Raw genomic sequence first — 19,469 nt, 5'->3', positions numbered from 1 at the left:
ATTCCGTTTTCTGTCTGACCATTTGTAAAACCCGTTAATTTCTAAAAAATATACCTTGTTTATTCGAGTTTTGTGACGTGTTGGTTTGCAGAAAATAATTCACATGAGAGCCTTTTAGCTAAAGTAGTATCCTTTGTACAATCTGCAAATATTGAGAAAATCTGACGTGACAGGACTTAGTCAAGATAATTTGAGTTCCTTATTGACCAGTTGAAGGAAAAAAGTTAAATATATTTATTTAAATCTTTGAAGCATTTTTTAATGCCCTTAAGAGTTAAGAAATACTATTAAAGTTCAAAATTCATTTTTTATGTCCATTGCCTATTGTGAAGAAGAAATAAAAAAGAAGTTTAAATTGTAAAAGTATTTAAATTAATTATTTAAAAAAAAAAAGTTCTCAGAAAATTTTAAAAAAACCAAAAGTGGGCTAAATAATGGGTTTTTTTAAATGGGTTTTTTCAAAAAAACCCATTGGGTCCAACCCAATTGGGTCCAATCCGGCCAACCCTGCAATTAACTCAAACAGCCTTTATTCTGAAAAAATCGTCAAAATAGGAAGACAAATTATTTAATTTAAAACTTGAAAAGGCAACTTGTTTTGACCCCCCCCCCCCCCCCCGTGCGCCCCGTTTTATCATTCCTTTGCCATAATCAATGTTCCATGTTGTCCCATAAATCCTGTATTTCATTAAAAATCCTATACATAATTAAAAATAGAAAGAAAAAAGCTATATTACTATATTTCTATAAGTTATATCTTATATTTCTGCTGTGTGATGTGGACGCTAATACTCGCAATCGATTAGGAATAAGTTCCATTGAAAATCGTTTAAACAACGGGGGCTAGTTTCTATTTATTCGAATAACTGTTGTAATTTTTTAATCTTCAATCGCATCAGATTAAAATATAAGCCAAATAGCCAGTCCTTTGATCGTTTTCCCTTCATAGTCATCCTACAGAGATGCTGCGTATGGAACGTAGTCGCCATGTTTGATCATACCCTTTGTTCAAATAATGCAAAAAGAATGTTTTTTTTTTTTTTTGGAAATATATTCTTGGTAAATGCCAAATTGTATATTACTGGAGGAGGTTTGTAGTTAGTTATTTTTATGCCAAAAAAAAAAAAAAACCAATAATCTTAATTATTGAAAAAATTCAAATCATATGTTTATCCAATATTTTTTCGATTCCCTTCGTGCTAATTTTCTTACAGTTAATTCTTTCATTAAACTAGTTACCTGAAAGGTGCATGTTGATTTTTACTACCATGGCGTTTGCAATGATTTACAAAAAGATTTTGAAGGAATTTGTTGTTGTTTTTATGGGAAATACTTTTTTTTTCACTGTGGGACCATGGTACTGTGTACACTACTTTATTTTTGATTTAATGATTTTTTTCCTTATGAAACTTTAAAATGGGTGGAATGAATCATTTGCTTCAGGATCTCCAAACCTTCACCCAAAGCCTCTTATATTTCCATGATTAATATAATTTACATTTCTTGTTAGCATTCCTTTAGCATCACTTTCATAATATTTGTTTCAAAAAATACAAATAGAAATCTCCCCCCCCCCCCCATTTTTGTACTAGAGCGCTGTTTTCAAAACCTGGTAAAATTGGTAGCCACCAAGTTTTTTGAGTCTAGTGGCCATTGGCCACTTGAAAATTTTCTGAATCTTGAGGTCTAGCTAGCGAGCAGGGGGCAGAGCCACCTAGTATTACAAAATTTACTTTAAAAATTCGAAGCCACTTCGAAAACATACAAAGATGTATTGTAGAAGATAAAATAAGATTGTCCGTTAAAAATGTAATTTATAAATATTTTGATAAATCTGTTGAACCCCCCCCCCCCCCACACACACACACAAAAAAAAAAGGAGAGCTTTTCAAAATGAATGTTTTGATCTACAAAACGGAGAAGCAATGCGGGGAGAAATTAGTTATGCTTTAAACGATTGTCCAAATTTAAAAAATGTAAATGAAAAATACTAGCAAGAAAAGCAAAAAATATAGCACCGGCTTTTGAATGAAAAAAAGACCGTAAAAAATATCTATCTTACCCGAAGTCAACGCTAAACAACTTATTGCCAGTAGTAACAGCAACATAATTCTTCTATCACAAGCGAAATTTCCAAAATTACGCTTAGTTTGTTTAGAAAATACAGAATAACACACTGAGAACTTTTTAGAAACCGCTGATCAGTGTCCATACGCTTTGAAGAAGCGATAACATGCAATCTGATGGGGGAAAAGCCTATGACGCAGCAAATACTGTATCAGATTTCTATAAGTTGTTTTCTACACTTGCACATCCGAAAACTGAACAAAACTTATGCTTATTACATTTCGATTAGCCATGAAGAGTTGACAGAAGATGAGACTTGCAAACTATTGGCTTCTCCTCTTCGCTACTAATGGGTTCCTGTCTTTTAATCAAGGGTTGCGTTCGACGAGCTCGACTGGGAGCGACCTGTTAGTTAATCACGTGACAGCTAATAATCACGCGCTCCAATCAACCAATCAACTGCTTAGAATGATAACCGCGGCGCCGTGGTAACCGGTTGATCATAGAACGCTTCGGTTAGTAACCAGTTACTTACTGGTAATAAATACCTTTCTGCCTAAAAAATAAAATAAGAAACAACAACGTCAAATGGAATAAATTTCAGATTACGACAGACACGTGTTTCGGCGTTACAAGGAACGCTTTTAAATGCAAAAGAAATGAGCTTATGGGTGCCTTCAGACCTCTGTCCCGAGTGACTCCGAGTAACACTAGGGTAAATGAATGAAAAGACATCCGACAAAAGCATAGGGGAGAGCGGGGTTAAAAATTCCGCGGGTAAGTTGTTCCTTTTGAAAAAGCTTAATGCAGAAAAAAGATAAATGTATTTTACAAATACTTGGTAAAATGGAATGTTGCAGCGTACCTATGGTCTTGGTAGCCATATTGTTAGCCAGGCGGCTAGGCCAGTGGCGTCAGTTACATTAAAAACTGAGCACGTTCATCACTGATCCACTTTTATAAATATTTTCGTTTTTGAACTTTTTGGTATTTTTCACGAATTTTAAATGATAGAGTTTAATTTTTTAGTGCTTTTATGCAAATATCTATTGTGCATTCTAAAATACTGCGCTGAAACGATTAACGTTTCGTTATTTAACCTATAATTTATTTCTTCAAGGACTTTTTACTTGTGGGGCTAGCTCTTCCTTCTTTGTGGGGCAAGTTGCTCCAAGGAACAACTAGTCCCAAGGAACTCCTTGCCCCTATTTATCTATTGCAGCTGTGTAGTAAACAAAAACACATATAAATAATCATTATATGAATATATTCGTTACCGTGAAAAATAGAAATTAGAGAATGTCGACTCTTACCGGTTCATTGAAAATATTTGGTCGTTCTCTTATAGATAGATAGAAGAATATGAAATTTTTGAAGATCAAAATATGAATCGGCCGTGGTAGCCTGATCGGTAGGGCATTGTACTCGGGGCCGGAGGGGCTCGGGTTCGATCCCCGCTGGTCGAAGACCCACCGTCGTCATTAAAGGGGACTGGGCGACGTTAAATATGCTCGTGGTCTCAATGTCCTCCAAGTGAAACGATACCTCTGGGGGTGCTAGTACCAGGTAGCTATTAGCTCTTGGACTAGTTCTAAATTCTCATTAACTGTTCGATCCGGTGATGGTGCTGCCATCTATCGGTATATAAAATAATGGAGGCAAGGCACTAGTATGCAGTCCTCGACATAAATACAGTTGTAGTCAGTTGTGACTCTTGAATAGAATAGAATAGAAAATATGAATCAAAATATCTTTAATGCTTTCATATGAAAATATGAAATGTGCGAAATTTGTTGATTACGTCATTTAACGGTGATTTAAGAAAGTAGCCAAAGAGGTAAAACAGTTCAAAGTTGCTCAGACAAGGCAGATGTCTCATCAACAAGATCATATCCTACTGAAGTGGATCTGTCTGGGCTTTTACTGTTTATCTGTCATGATAGCCAGAGACTGTAGCTGCTTCTTTTTGAGTTTAGCCTAATCAAGTTTGTGTAGGACTCTCATTATCGGAGATGTAAATTAAAAACACAATTAAGTGTAAAGCAGGAGAATTTTTTCTAGCAAAACTGGCTCGGTCCCTCATTTACAGGCATATGAAGAGTAGATGAAAAAATCGGATTTCAACTAGTCATGTTTCAGTGACCCTGGAGAGTTTGAGGTCTTTGGGGGGAAAAAAAAGGGAAGAAAGAAATCGGTATGTCTAAAAATAGATCTTGCACATGTTAAGTTAAAATGGGTATTTTCTATATTCAGTAATTTATAAATCATAAAATAAATAAATAAATAAACAATAAATAAACACATCCGCAATAACATTCTCATCAAAAACAACCCTGTTGTAAAAATTTCCCCGCCAAGAAAACCTTTGACTTTTCCGCACAAAAAAGAAAACCTGCATCCTAAACACAAAAACCCTCAGCCATAAAAAGTTATGATATCTAGTTTGCCCGCCAAGTATCTGCCAAACTATCATCCTCCCTATTCTCCTTTTTCATCACAGCTACTTCCATTAGAACCTCCTCTCACCTTCAACTCCTCAGAAATATGGATAGATCTTTTAAATTGTTTATCTTGTTTGGCGAGAAGCTTTTTGCTCACCAAGCAACCACTTCACTTTGAAAAGCTTCCCCGAACGCAACCAAAATGGGAGGTGCATAACTAGTTCCCACTAGGAGTCTACGTACCAAATTTTAACTTTCTAGGATTTACCGTTCTTGAGTTATGCGACATACATACGCACATCCGCACATACATACATATATACCAAGGCCGTATCCAGAATTTTTTTTCGGGAGGGGCCCGGATTAGCACATTGCCCTAACACACACACATATAGTATATATAGACACAACAAACGCATAAAAATGTTAACATAGAAGACTTTTTGTCCCGATTTTTAATGATTCCACTGTTTGGACGTTGTTATTTTAATTTCCTCTTATTTTTCTTATTCATCTTTAGTGGTAAGGATAACAGGAGAGTGTTCCTTTAAGTCGGATGTAGAACACCCATAATTTCAGGGGGTCCGGGGGTTTTTCCCCCGAGAAATTTTCGAAAAAAAAATCTGTATTTTGAGGCCTTATATTAGGTAATTGAGACAACAAAAATATGAAAAAAACTAGGCATACAAAGTCTTTTAAATGTTACATTCTTTTGCAAATCAAGATCAAATAAAATAAAAATTGCTTGCTCGACAAATCATGGAACTTAATGGACAGAGAGGAAAAATGAGTGAGGAGAAAAGAGAAGCACCCAGTCATCTGCTCACATCGGCTTTTAGTGAAGTTTGTTTTTGATCACTAACCCTACTCCCATTTTTTTTTCATTAAATGCCATACAGTATGAAAATTGTAAAAAATAGTTTAAAAGAAATGGTGTAGACATTCAGAAAATAAGAACAGAAGAGTAATATTCTGGCCATTTGGACAATTCATACTTTATTTTCTTGATAAGATACAAAATTGAAGAACTTTTCAAGGAATTTCAAAAACTTAAATAATTTTCAAAGACTCTCGAACAGTTGAAATTATTTAAAGCTCTTTATTTACACTTTTCAGAAGTTGATTGCACAGTCTTACAAAATGATTATAACTTTGTAAGACACATCCGTTTTAAGTTAAAAATAAATGCAAGGAAATGTTTCTCGAAACAAACTTTTTTTTTTCAATCACAAGTAGTGCAGAAAATGAAAGAGAGTAGAGTAAGTGTTATTTTTTTTCCTCATACTAAAGGTATTAACAGTATGCAGTAGAAGTAAGAGAAAAAACAAGCAATAACAAAAGAACTTCCACGATACTGAATTCGGCATTAAATAAATGCAAGACAAGAAACATATCAGTCACAAAAATGATCTTGAAAATTATGCTACAAAAACGCGAGAATCGTGATTTTTGCATTTTTTACTCAGGATGTATCAAGGAGCTGAATTTGGCACATCTTGGTAACAAGATACTCGCCTAATCGGAAACTAGGGGCCCAGCCTTTGAGGAGTCCCCGGCTCGAAATCAGTACAGTGTAAGTTTTATAAGAGTTTTAGGGGGAGGAGGGCAGGATCGTGCACAGAGGGGAGAAGTGACACCTGTTGGCCCGGGCCCGAGCTTAAATGGGGCCTAATATTTTTAAACCTAGGGTTGAAAATATGGGTAAACAATATGGAGGGGGCCCAAAACAAGCATTTGTGACAGCCCCAAAATTTCTGTGCAAGCCCCTGGAGGAGGAAGTGCACAGAACATGGGCGTCGCGGCCGGGGGGGTCCAAGGGGTCCGGACCCTCCCCCCCCCAATATTTGAGGACCGGACCCTCTCAATATTTGAAAATCGGACCCCCTCGATAATTGTCAAGATGAAATTCATTATTTTGGGGAAATTATTTTTGCTTTGAAGACTTTAAACAGTTGCGTAATATACAATTTACCATGTTTAATTCATATCAAATAAAACGAAATGAACATCGAAAAAAAAAATGAACTAAAAAAATAAAATATGTGATGTGTATAGTGAACGGAAAGTCGGAAAGTGAACTTCATTAACAAATTATTGCTCTGCTCTACGCACACTAGCTTTAGTGAAGGATGCTAGAAAGAGGATCTTCTCCCGAGTGCAATGTCAACCATCCATAGTCGAGTCTCCAGCGTATATGCACCCCCCCCCCCTTTTTTTTTACGACTCTCGTGCTAATAAGTCAACAGACATCAGACGGGGATCTGAGCTTCTGCCCCTTTCTTTCTTATCTCGTTTCTCGGCGCTTCCAGGTTTCTGTTTCAAGTTTTGCAGTGTTTGTTTCGCCGATTCGGTTCAATTTATAGCGACCCCGATGTTTCCCAAACAAAATGAAACACCAGACTTCTTTCGCGGTTTTTTGCAGCTGGCAACAACACCCTGGCCAAAGGATGCACAAAAATTTAGAAGACCACTTAGCTGGTCAAAGGTTAAGTTTGGGGTAGAAAGGGAAAGGAGACGTGTCATTGTTTGACATTATTCAACACGTGGCTTCAAAGTACCTTACCGAAGCGCGGTTTCTCAAATGTGTTTGCGGCATCTCAAATTTGACCAAAAAAGCGTTACGTTACAGAAAAAAAAGAGGAGGAGTCTAAAAATTAACGTGCAATTTCAAAAGCAAATCGTAAGCCAGCATAACCATGGATACTGTGATGTCACTTCCAATAGACCAACGAAAAAAGAAGCGCAAGATGACCAGAAAAAAAAAAAAGACAGAAATAAAAGGACGTTCCGACAAAAATAAAAGATAATTTCATGTGGTCTTTTGGTCTCCTTGAGAGTAGGTGACCTGAAGAGCGCTCCTATTTTGGTAAAAATGCTTTTTTTTTTACATATTCGATTACGAATATGGAGAGGTGGCTTGAAACGGGAAAATGTAGCAAACCTTCTACATCAAATGAACCTTAGCAATTTTTAACTGAATCATCATCAACATCCACGGAACCATCTTCAAAAAATCAAAAGACCGTGATAGGTAAGTACCATTCTGTTGAGTGTAATACATGCAGGGGCTCCCCGATTTTATACTATTCAGGTGGGGTTACTTCTCGATTTTCCGAATGAAATTGTTTTAATCTGCTATTTTTGGAGTCAGGAAGAAGAAAAAATTTTGTAACTATATATTTAATTAATATCCAATGCTTTGCTTTATTGCCAGTATAGCTGAAAATGAAGGTCTTGCTTGCCTCATCGCTCTTCAAAGGTAATTAATTCTCTAACCTCCTGAGACACAAAAGTCAAAAGTGGTTTACGTTCAGTTCTCCTACTGGTTGTGTGCTGAGTTTTTTGCATCGATGAAAAGGCTCCATTGAAGCCTTGGAATAGCTATATGCTGTATTTTCGTGTTAATTTATGCTTTATTTATGTTGTTTTTCAATTTAATCACAAATGTCATCTTTTAAATGACTGACCTGATTGAAACCAAGGACGTAGCCAAGGGGGGGGGGGGTCCATGGGGTCCGGACCCCCCCCCCCCCCCTTCCCGAAAGACCCTTCTCCTTTTTTCTCAGTTGTTGCATGTCGCATGAAAAAAATTTTTCCGAATGATAATGATTTTATAAAACGCAGCATTCTCTCCCCTTAAATATTCCCAGTAATCGGCAATTTTCTCAGCGCTTGAGTCAATTCAGAACACGAGAACCTCGTGCAACAACTGCAGGTTCCCAATTTTCGTCTGCTTTTTGCTGTGTCACCTACTCCGTCCGAAACGGGGAAATGTCCCTTTCGACTTTCAAACCAGCTGGGTCCTGTGACCTTGAAATTCAGCCCCTCTCCTTGGTCCATCAAATTGCCATTGGCAAAGTAAAAACAAGCATTTATTGCCACTTCCGCTGTATCCCACAGGCTCATTGGCGTGGTTTTCTTTATTTCTTTCTCTTTTCTTTTTGGATTTTCGTGGATTTCGTAGACGCATGTTGTACGAAAGACAGCCAGAGTGAGGTGCGTTCCTGGTGAATCAGTAATTGAATTCCGATTCTTTTCTGTTTTAACACGCAGTTTTTATCTGTGTTATACTTATAGAAAACATATCTTGAACAAAATTGTATGCAAAAGAAAATTAAGTTTACCCAAACTAGGTAAGTCGCAGTGCTCCCTTTTAAAGTTTTGATAATACGAGCAATTTTACGTGTTAATGTGCTTTTCATTTAAAAACTAATTTTAGATTCTAAGCCAGCAGCGAAAAAAGAAATTCTACACATTTCGTGTGTTTGATTATGAGAAAAATAATTATTGATTTTTTTTTTTGCATTTTAACTCTATATTTTTGGCATGGTTCATTTCAGATTCATTTTATATTTTGATAAAAATTTTATTTGAACTTTTAGATTACTTTTAGCATCTCTCTCCTTTCTGAGTAACAAATTACGTAGATTTTTTACTGATGTTTTCCCCCCAATATTTAAGCATGATCATGGAACATATTAAATGCCCAAAAAAAATTCGTGTTTGAAGGTAAAATAAATAAAATAAATGAATAAATAAAACTTGAAGTTGATGTAACAAACTTTTTACGGTATCAAAATTTTATAGAAAAATTAAATTGAAAAGTACTTGAATATTTTACTGCGATCAGTTTATGAAATTACAAGTTCGGCCATATTAACGCATGTAATAAGTAATTTATTAGAAATTATTACTTTTAAATCTTACTGAATTGTGATCCAAAAGAAAAACAGTTAGTTTTTAATTGACGAAAAAAAATCTTATTCGATGTTGTTCCATAAAACATATTTGTATTTGCATCATTGGAATACATTTTTCTGATTGTTATTCACTGGCTTTGTATTAAGGAGTTATTTAATTAGCATCTATGCATCCATCTTTAGTAAATTGTGAAGGTAGCATTAAATTAACAAAAAACAGGCATGTGCATTTAACTATAAATTACTAGGTGAAAATTACCGCTATTTACTGCATTACAAGCAAAGAAACAAAAAAAGGTGAATACGAGGTAAATGTTTTTGAGCTTTTCTGTTATATATTGCCTTTTTTTTAAACACTTATTTTCTTCAAGCTAAAGATATTTACTATTTCTTGCAATAGAGTGTTTTGCTAACATCGTATTGAAGAAAAAAATCATTACCTGCGTCGTAAAATATGATATGTATTGTTGTTAAAATTAACAACATGTTGTTAAAATAAAATTACACAGATGCTTAATTTAATTCATTAGGTATACATTCCATTAATCGGCATGTAAAAGATCTCTTAGGTCGTTTGACTGTGAATACTCTTGACAAAATTAAATTCATTTTGCAGTTTCGCATCGAAGAGAGCTCAGGTGTGTCCATCTGGTGGAAACTGGGCATCAAATTTTCCTGTGACATTCACATCCGCGCCTTAATGGTGGCATATGAATGACTGGATGCCATATCGTTGGTTCGCACTTGTTCCGCAAAAGGCTAAAGTCTCTAACACAGCCCCGTTAGAAAGAAAAAAATAATGATAAAAAACGATTTTCCGATATTTAAAATTTTTTCGAACAGCATTCACCCTTTGAGGAATAGCGACTTCACTTGAGAACACCATTTATTTCTTGCTTCTCTTTTTTTTTCAGCTAACTGAAATCACTGTGTCAGTTGGCTGAAGAAAGAAAAAATATATGTATAAAAAATGGTTGCAACAAAGGAAGCCTCCGTCCCCCAAAGAGTTAATAGTTTGTTCAAGCTTTTAATTGATGATTAGGAATGATAATTAGAAAACGGATAAGATTGGAAATATCATTCTATTTCGTGGTATCAAAAGAATATTATAAATGTAAAGAAATAAAAACTAATTCAAGCTTTTTAAATGAAACCTTGTTTTAATATTTTCGTTGAGAGAGTTGTGGGATTTTGCCTGAAATGTTGTTCAAATCGGACAGGGTTACGTTATGTAACATTCATATAGTTATACATTCGACTCCATAGATATAGATTTATTTATCCTCATATAAATAGTGCCGATGATCGAGTAACCCGCGTGTTTCAACAATGAATTCGCACCACGGCATGATATGTAATTCGATAATATGTTTTGGTAATGTTTAACATGCAAGGAAAGGCTTTATTGTGACAAGGCTGAACTCGATCCGGTAACTTGAACAGTTTTACTGGTAAGACTGTGTCATATCAGAGGAATGAAGAAACGAAAACAATGAACGCTATCTACTAGAGTTTAGGGTTAATCCACTGGTGTTAGAGTTAAAATTTCAACTATCAAAATATCACCAAACAGGCAATTGCTTCGTTCAAATGAAGAAGAGTTGAAGCAATTTTCACCCGTCATGCCTTGACGGGTGACTTTCTAGTTTTCAAATGAAATGGCATAAGTACATATGTACATATTTTGTTGAAATATATTACAAAGCTTTAATATTCTACTAAATTATCGCATGCATTTTCCAAGTAATTTCTAGAACAGTTTTCGTTTTCCGTTTTTCTTTTCTTGTTCCCTTTTTATTAATAGAAAATATATCACTTATTTTCAGGAGGACAGAGGTTCACCCATATTTGGAAACTTTGTATGTGATTACCACTTAACATAAACTTTTTGTTAACTAATTTTAACTAATGACTCTATTAATTTCAATTATTTAATTAATTTTAGTTAATTATCATATTTTAATGATCAGTTTTAATTGGATTTATCTTAGTCTTGTGTAATTATCAGCTACTAATTCTGCTTTAGCAAGCCTCCTCTTTTGAAGTTCGTGCAACCTTGGACCCCCCCCTTAACAAAGTTCTAGCTACGTGCCTGTTGAAACAGTCAAAAAACAATGGAAGCAAGAAAGTTATATTAAAAAACACATTTCCTTCTAATTCCTCTCTTTAAAATAACCAAGAAAAGTTTTTTATTTGGACTAGTATTTATTTTGCGTCATTAAAAAGTATAATCGCAATTCACAAAACAATTCCTCTTCCCTCATGCTATACATTTTACTTATAAGTAAATATTGAACTTAAGATCGATGATAAATATATCCCTTCAAACTCTGTCTCAATTTCTAGAGAAACTTGAACTATTTATTTTATTCAGTCATTGATTTAATATTTTGACGACAACTTCATGTGGGTTTTGTTACCTCTTCTACATTGGCATACTCTAAAAACTATTATGGAAAGTTCTGACACTAAGTTCCACACTTTGATCAAGTTGCATTAGTGCAAAAATTACTAGGAGTTTCAAGTGTCAATTCAAGAAATAAGATTAGCGGATTTAAATTTTTATGATAGAGTGTAGCACTGTTCAAAAAACGCTCCACAGTGTAAATAAAGTAAACAAAAATTCAGATAAAGTCATACATATTAGAATGACATCAGATTTACTATCATTGAAAACATTGCTTTCCAGCAATTCTTCCAGGGTTTTTTACAGATTTAACTCTTGAATACCATCGTGTGTCACTCAGAGATTGTCAAGTAAAGAGCCTCAAGATATATTTGTTGATATGAAGCTATGTTTTGGTGCGGGATATTTTTCAAAAATAGCATATATTTACAAAAAGTTTCCATGAAAGCATGTAATACTTCGAGTTGCTAAACTGTGTTTCTAGTACAAGGAATTAATGAACATTTACCAGCCGAACATTAAGTTATAATATAAGCATAAATTTTTTTGTAAAATGACATGGAGTTCACGCGTAAAAATTGCGAAGTCTCAACACTGTACACATCTCATACAAGATTCACCTTCATAACAGAGTACACAAGCTTTAAATATGTAGCCCATCTGAAGAGTTCTTTGGTTACGGCAAACAATTATTCTCCATCAGTTTTTTTTTCCCTGAAAATGCAGGCAAATGATTTTCTAAGTTATCTAAATTGAATTTACCCATTTTTTATTATTCTTAGCGAAAAATTTGGGGGAGCAACCGCCCCCTCTTGACCCCCCTATTTGCCGCCCCTGGTTATGCATAGATTATTCAAACCCCCCTCCCCCTCGGAACCCTTACGTAATTAATGAACGGTCCCCTAAGCTTATTTCTTTTGCATTGAAAAAGGCGCTTCTTGTAACGCCGATATACGTGTCTGCAGTAATCTGCAATTTGTGCGATTTGACGGTGTTTCTTATTTTATCCTTTCTTGTATCAAGAAAGACGCATAAATTGCTTTTCGAAACATTTTTATTTATTGGAAGATAGACCAAGAGAAGTTTTTTTTAAGCTTCGTGAATGGCAATAATTTTTTTTTTTTTTTGTGTTGGGGGTCAGGAGGTCAATTGCCCCGTTTTTACACATTTTTCACACAAGTCGGAGTGGCTTTTCTTGCTTTGCGATAAATTTTGTGTTGAGAATAAATTTTTTACCCCTCCCCCTTACCTAGAAAAATTTGAAATTGCGGGCCGCCTAAGTCATGGATTTAATCCGAGCGGCTCATGACCGGGGGCCCGAACATCGACATCAAAAATATTTTACGTCATTCTGTTCATTTCAAAGAGGCCCCCCCAAAAATTTTATTGTGGCAGGCCCGAAACCTAAAAATCCACCACTGAAACTGGGCATGGGTGCCCACCTGGGAGGGGGAGGGGGTGTCATTGCGCAGGCTATGCCATTGAAACTTTTAGAGGTTCTTTTCTCTTTTTGGGCTGAGGCTCTCGCTCTTGAAGGGTCTTTGGTATTTGGGTGGAGAGTGGGGGGGTCAGGGACGTGCACGGGGGGGGGGGGGAACGGACACCTGGTTGGCCCGGGGCAGAGCCTGAAGGGGGCCCAACATTTTTAAAAATTGGGGTGAAATATAGAAGTAAACAATATGGAGTTGGGGCCGGAAAAGTCATTTGTGACGGGCCCCAAAATTTCTGTGCACGCCCTTGGTGGGGGTGCACCATTGTTCTTGGGGAAGGAAGGCACCCGCACCCCTAAGCTAGGGTATTTTGAAGAGTGTCTTTCTTGCATAAAAGTTGGAAGGCGTTTTCCAACCAAGAGCGAATCCAGGGGGTGAACTTGATGTGGATTGGAAATTACCACATAGAATGGGGAGGTGGGTGATACCCCCCCCCCCCCCCCCTTCACATTTTCATCTTTAAGCTATCAAATGTAGCCTAAAGCGCAAAGCGACTCCTTCATGTTTCGAAAATTTCGTCCCAGATCCCCTTCTTAGGTCATAATATTACACTTATGACCCACCCTCCCTCAGATAATGGAGCCCATTCAAACCCAGGAGGTGGACTCGCCCGGTATATAAATAACTTAAATTTATACATCACTAGTCTGATTTCTAGTTTCTCCATTAAATGTAGAAATAATGCAGCATTTTTTGAAATTTCAGTTAAGCAAATTCTTCTGATCTGACCTCTGGTGGAGAAAATTATTTTTGCCAGTGACAAAAAGCATAGGTTTTGGGTCAGTGATGAAAAAACGCATAGAAAAAAAAGAAGATCAACTTTTTACTTTGGGGACAAAATAAAAAAAGAAAAGTCTAATTTTGTAAATTAAAAAAAAAAGTTGAGGGGGAGGGGAATGATGCTTTGGAATTTTTAGTGTGGGGAAACAAAACCTCCGCCCCCCCCCTTTTAATTCTACACAGCATGACTGACCAACAATGGCGCACACAGGGGAGGGGTCCAGGGGCTCTGGACCCCTCCGATAGGTATTGCTTTCTTTCCTTTCCCGACTGATTACGATTCTATGTATTTTGAAAGTAAAATAATTTCAAGCAAAAGTACCAATAATTTCAGTTTTAATAAGTGAAGAAATAAAATACTCATGTTCAAAGATTTTTAAAAATATTGCGCACTTTTCCTGTATAGAATTGCCTATTCGAAGCAGAATAGTGATTATACATAATTACACTGTAATAATCATGTTTTTGGTTTTGTAATTACAGCTTAAAATCGCTGCTTTGTCGCCAAGTTGGCGACAAAACTTGGTGACCAAAAAACTGGCGATATATTGGCAAGTGTCCGCCAAATTTTAACACCACTTGAGTTTCTCCCCAAAAAGGGGCAAGAGACCCCCTTAGAAACACCCGAATGCAACCAAAAGGGGAGGTGCACATCTAGACCCCACAAGCAGTCTACGTACCAAATTTCAACTTTCTAGGACATACCGTTCTTGAGTTATGCGACATACATACGCACATACGTACGTACTTACATACAGACGTCACGGGAAAACTCGTTGCAACTAACTCGGGAATAGTCAAAATGGATATTTCGCGTGTCTATACGTTCTTAGGCACTTATCCACATGTGGTCGCTGATCGAGTCGAAAAAAAAATTCAACATTCATTCGGGGGTGAGCAAAATGGAAATTAAGGTCGATTTTTGTGAGAAACTTTTTTCGCGAATATAATACTTTTTTGTAAAAGGAAGTAAAAAAGAAAACATTTATTAAGTTGCAAGAGATTTCTTTCAAAAAGGTTAAAAGACATCGAGTTAGGTGAACAGACAAATAATATTCATCAAAAGTGTTTTCATTAAAATTCGTTATTTTTTCTAGAGCGTGCTCCCTCCGTCAAGGGGGTGCTTTCAGGAGCACCCCGATGGGAGGTCACTCTGACTTCTCAACCATTTCCTCATTTGGCAAATTTTGTCTGACGGTTCGGCAAATTTGGAGTTACAATTGCAATACTGCAATTTTTAAATGCCCGGATGTCGTTTTTCATTAGACGTACTTATGCCAGCATAAGAAAAATTCATCGGAAAAATTTGGAGTGGCACATTGAGAATTTCCGCTCTCTAAAAAATTTTAAGTTCGGGGAGCCTTTGAGTGCTATTTACGCACATGGGTGGATTTATGAGGGGGCAGAGGGGGGCAGTGCCCCCCCCCCCCCCAGTTTTGGGAGGACTTTATGTAGTAACAACACATCCAAAAACTTTTAAAAAAATATATATTATTTTTTCTTTTTTGAATAGTTCAGAAGGGCATGGGTGGATTTATGGGGGGGGGCATAGGGGGCAATGCTCCCCAGTTTTGGGAGGACTTTATATAGTAACAACACATCTTCCAAAACCTTAAAACAAAAAAATCATGACTTTTTCTTTTTGATTAATTCAATGAAAATGAAGAGAAAAGCGAATGTCCTTTTCTGATGGGAGAAAAGAAAAGGAAAAAAAAAGTTAACATTAAATACAAATAGTACAGCTGTCACTGGGGTGCTGAAAATGTGTCTAAATAAACTCTTGGGGGGGGGGTCTGAAAACCATTTGGGCAAGTATATGAATGAAAATATAGGCTAAATGATAATTAACGATTATTTTAACAAATTAGCTGAGTGTTCTGATTAAATGAATCTTTTTACTTAGAGGGAGAGTACAATTTTACTAACTTCATAAATTACTGTTTAAAAAGTAAGGTAAGTCATAATTATCTAAATCTAAGTAAGCCAGTCCTTGTCATTATTGAAATCTAAATAATTGAGTCGTCAAACGTTTCGGAAAAATTTGCTGAAATTTTATAAAAGTCTATAAAAACCTAATAAAGATTGTTAAAATCGTAAAAATCCTTTAACCGTAAAAACTGACGAATTTTCGTAAAAATTACAAAAAAATCAAGCAAAAATCTGCAGGTAAGAGTGAATTACAAACAGGGCCGAATTTGCCTATAAGGTAAACAAGCTATTGCTTAGGGCCCCAGCTTTGAAGTCGGTCCCTAACTCCGAAATAAAATTCATGATTCGTTCCTTAAAAAATGGAAATTGCTTGAAAAAACTAATTTCATTTTTAAGTGCTTGAAAACCTTGAATATTTGGAAACGTGTGGCTACAAGCCTTAAATTTTAAAATTTCTAACAAATGGTAGAGGGGAAGGAATGCCAAAATATGTCAAATTCAGCTCCTTGCCACATCCTGTATTAAAAATGTAAATATCATGGTTCTCACGTTTCTAACACATTATTTGAAATAAATTTTTGTGACTCACATGTTTCATATCTTGCGATTTATTCCCGAAAGCAGTATTTTGGAAATTCTTTTTTATTGATTGCTTTTATCTTACTTCTTCTGCATATTGTCTATCTGTTTAGCACGGGAAAAAATACACGCTACTTCTATTTCTTTTCGTTTTCTGCCCCACTTGCAAATGAAGGAAAGTTGTTGATGTTGACATGAGAAATCTATGGTTTCTTTTTTCTTTTAAATTTAAAATAGCTATTTCTCACAAAGTTAGAACAGGACTGTAAAAATTTACAATCAAGTACTAAAATATCAGAGACTGGAAAGTACAAATAAAATGCGTTAAATAATTTTAATTGTTCTAGAGTCCTTGAAAATAATTAGGAAAGTCTTTGAAAATCCTAAGCAACGTGGGCTCCAATTACTTCTACTGCAGATTGTTAATCTGTTTAGCCAGGAAAAAATACACGCTATTTCTATTTCTTTTCGTTTTCTGCCCCACTTGCAACTGAAGAAAAGTTGCTGACATGAGAAATCTATGGTTTCTTTTTTCTTTTAAAGTTAAAATAGCTATTTCTCACAAAGTTAGAACAGGACTGTAAAAATTTACAATCAAGTACTAAAATATCAGAGACTGGAAAGTACAAATGAAGTGCGTTAAATAATTTTAATTGTTCTAGAGTCCTTGAAAATAATTAGGAAAGTCTTTGAAAATCCTAAGCAACGTGGGCTCCAATTACTTCTACTGCAGATTGTTAATCTGTTTAGCCAGGAAAAAATACACGCTATTTCTATTTCTTTTCGTTTTCTGCCCCACTTGCAACTGAAGAAAAGTTGCTGACATGAGAAATCTATGGTTTCTTTTTTCTTTTAAAGTTAAAATAGCTATTTCTCACAAAGTTAGAACAGGACTGTAAAAATTTACAATCAAGTACTAAAATATCAGAGACTGGAAAGTACAAATGAAGTGCGTTAAATAATTTTAATTGTTCTAGAGTCCTTGAAAATAATTAGGAAAGTCTTTGAAAATCCTAAGCAAAGTGGGCTCCAATTACTTCTACTGCATATTGTTAATCTGTTTAGCCAGGAAAAAATACACTATTTCTATTCCTTTTCGTTTCCTGCACTACTATAATTAAAAAAGGTTGTTGTAATGAGAAATCTATTGTTTATTTTTTCTTTCAAACTTAAAATGGCTGTTTCTTACAAAGTTTGAACAATACTGTGTACAACTGTATAATCTAGTTATCAATTTCTATGTCTATCCAACTAACCTTTATAAGGCTTCAAAATGCAGAATTTTATATCCATTTTACAAAATTTCCACCGGGGCAGAAACCCTCGGCCCCCTAAAATTGGAGATATTCTATTTCCCCCTTAAAAGGGAGCCCTTCGTCACTCTCTTGCTGCTCCCTCTCTTAAGGTCAATTCAAAAAGGACAGCATGAAAACACACATTAATAAAAACGACACACAAAAAAGTAAAGCATGGACTTATGCATCACAGGAAACAGACAAAAACATGGGAGTGGGGGGCAATAAAAATGTTGCTTTAAAAAAAATCCTGCCCCCCCCCCCCCCCAGAACTCGGTCCTAAATCCGCCTATGTTTACGCAACCGATCAAAACTAGACGCCTCCTCTTATTCCTCGCATAAATATAAATTATAACCTCAATTATGATACTAGATGGCGACACTACGAAGAGAAATCGAAAGGGATTTTTTTTTTAAGTTTTCGTACTGTTTCAGACCAACAGATGGCAGTGTAATGGGAATCTACTTTTCATATAACTCCGCCTTCTATTCAGTTTATTGGTCCAATCGTAAGCAATTACCCACTTGTTTGCCCAATTTCAGTTTTGCGTTTTTTGCGTCCGTATACGAGAAATTTGCTTCAGTGTGACAAGTCGAGCGTGTGAGCGAATTTGCTATTGTACGTGTTGTTTATGATTTTTTTGCGTAACACGTGGAGTGAACAGAGAGAGCATCAGAATGCTGTGTGCCACCTTTCGTGGATATTAATGTGCGTAATTTTTTCCAATTGAATTCTCTTTGGAAAATTAACTTCATATTTTCCTATTTCTGATAAAGTTGGTGCTCTGAGAAATGCCCGTGTACCTTTGTGACTTTCCATGGATTTGAATGCCTAGGTGCGAAAGGAGATGTTACTATTTGTGTTTTCGACTGTTTTCATCTCCATTATATTGATTTTGAATAACGCACGGGAAGTATGTGGTCATTCTTCAGATGCCTGTGATTGGGTTGGAAGGTATGTCTGTCTTGCTATTAAAATGTGTTTTTTCCCTCCTCTCTTTTTGAAGTAATTTTATAATACATATTTTTTAATTCTAGAAGAAAAAAAAACATTGATTTTTTTTTTTAATGTTATCTTTAAACTAAATGAGAAACACATTCTCTCCAATCAAGTGTCGTTAATCTTTCAGTCTGTGTTTTCCGAATTTTTATTAGTATACAGGGCATTGGATGTAATGTGGGCCTCCCGTTTTTCTACACACCATAGCACAGTGCCGGATCGATTTATCTCGATCCAGGGCTAAAACTTAAAATTGCCGACTTTAACCATCTTCCTTCAATTTTTTGTATCGAGTTTTAACGAAAAAAACCTACAGAAATAGGGTGACTTTGCCACTGTCTAAACGATACTGTCCCGGCTCAGGGATAATTTAAGGAGGTTTTTAGAGTTCAAACCCCCTCCAAAATTTTCAAAACTCTTCCAGGAAATGCTTTTTATTATACTTTGCTTGCTGAAAAAAAATATTATTATTATTATTATTTTTTGTTTATTTTTTTATTAATCATTATTTGAAAAAGGAAATTATTATTTTTTATTTTTTCAGCTTCACTTGAAAAATGAAATTATTATTGTTTGCGACGTCACTTCCGCTCTTAACGGTTTTAATTAAAGGCCATTCAATAAAATATTGCATTATAATGTGACAATATTCATTTCTTTATTTTTCAGTTGGAATAAAACAGAAAAATTTCACACTTACGTGTGTACTTTTTAGTTCAAGAAAATATTCCGGAAATTTTCCCCTGCGTTAAAGACAACCCTTTGAAATTCATTTTTGTAA

General features: G+C 35.5%; 2 protein-coding genes across 3 annotated transcripts in view; one reads left to right on the top strand and one right to left on the bottom strand.

The window, feature by feature from the left end:
- Positions 1–2,312, bottom strand: part of LOC129234625 (retinoid-inducible serine carboxypeptidase-like) — a 59,772-nt gene extending 57,460 nt beyond the window's left edge. Inside the window, exon 1 of the mRNA XM_054868658.1 lies at positions 2,063–2,312. Within this exon, the coding sequence (XP_054724633.1) occupies positions 2,063–2,108 (46 nt within the window). The 5' untranslated portion in view covers positions 2,109–2,312. The remainder of the gene's footprint in view (positions 1–2,062) is intronic.
- A 15,974-nt stretch (positions 2,313–18,286) lies between these two features.
- Positions 18,287–19,469, top strand: part of LOC129230110 (meteorin-like protein) — a 246,092-nt gene continuing 244,909 nt past the window's right edge. For both annotated transcript variants that reach the window (XM_054864517.1, XM_054864525.1), the window contains exon 1: positions 18,287–18,643. In XM_054864517.1, the coding sequence (XP_054720492.1) occupies positions 18,537–18,643 (107 nt within the window). In that variant the 5' untranslated portion in view covers positions 18,287–18,536. The remainder of the gene's footprint in view (positions 18,644–19,469) is intronic.

The sequence above is a fragment of the Uloborus diversus genome, chromosome 1 (assembly GCF_026930045.1).
Source record: "Uloborus diversus isolate 005 chromosome 1, Udiv.v.3.1, whole genome shotgun sequence".
Taxonomy (NCBI): domain Eukaryota; kingdom Metazoa; phylum Arthropoda; class Arachnida; order Araneae; family Uloboridae; genus Uloborus; species Uloborus diversus.
This window is presented reverse-complemented; position numbering and strand designations above follow the sequence as displayed.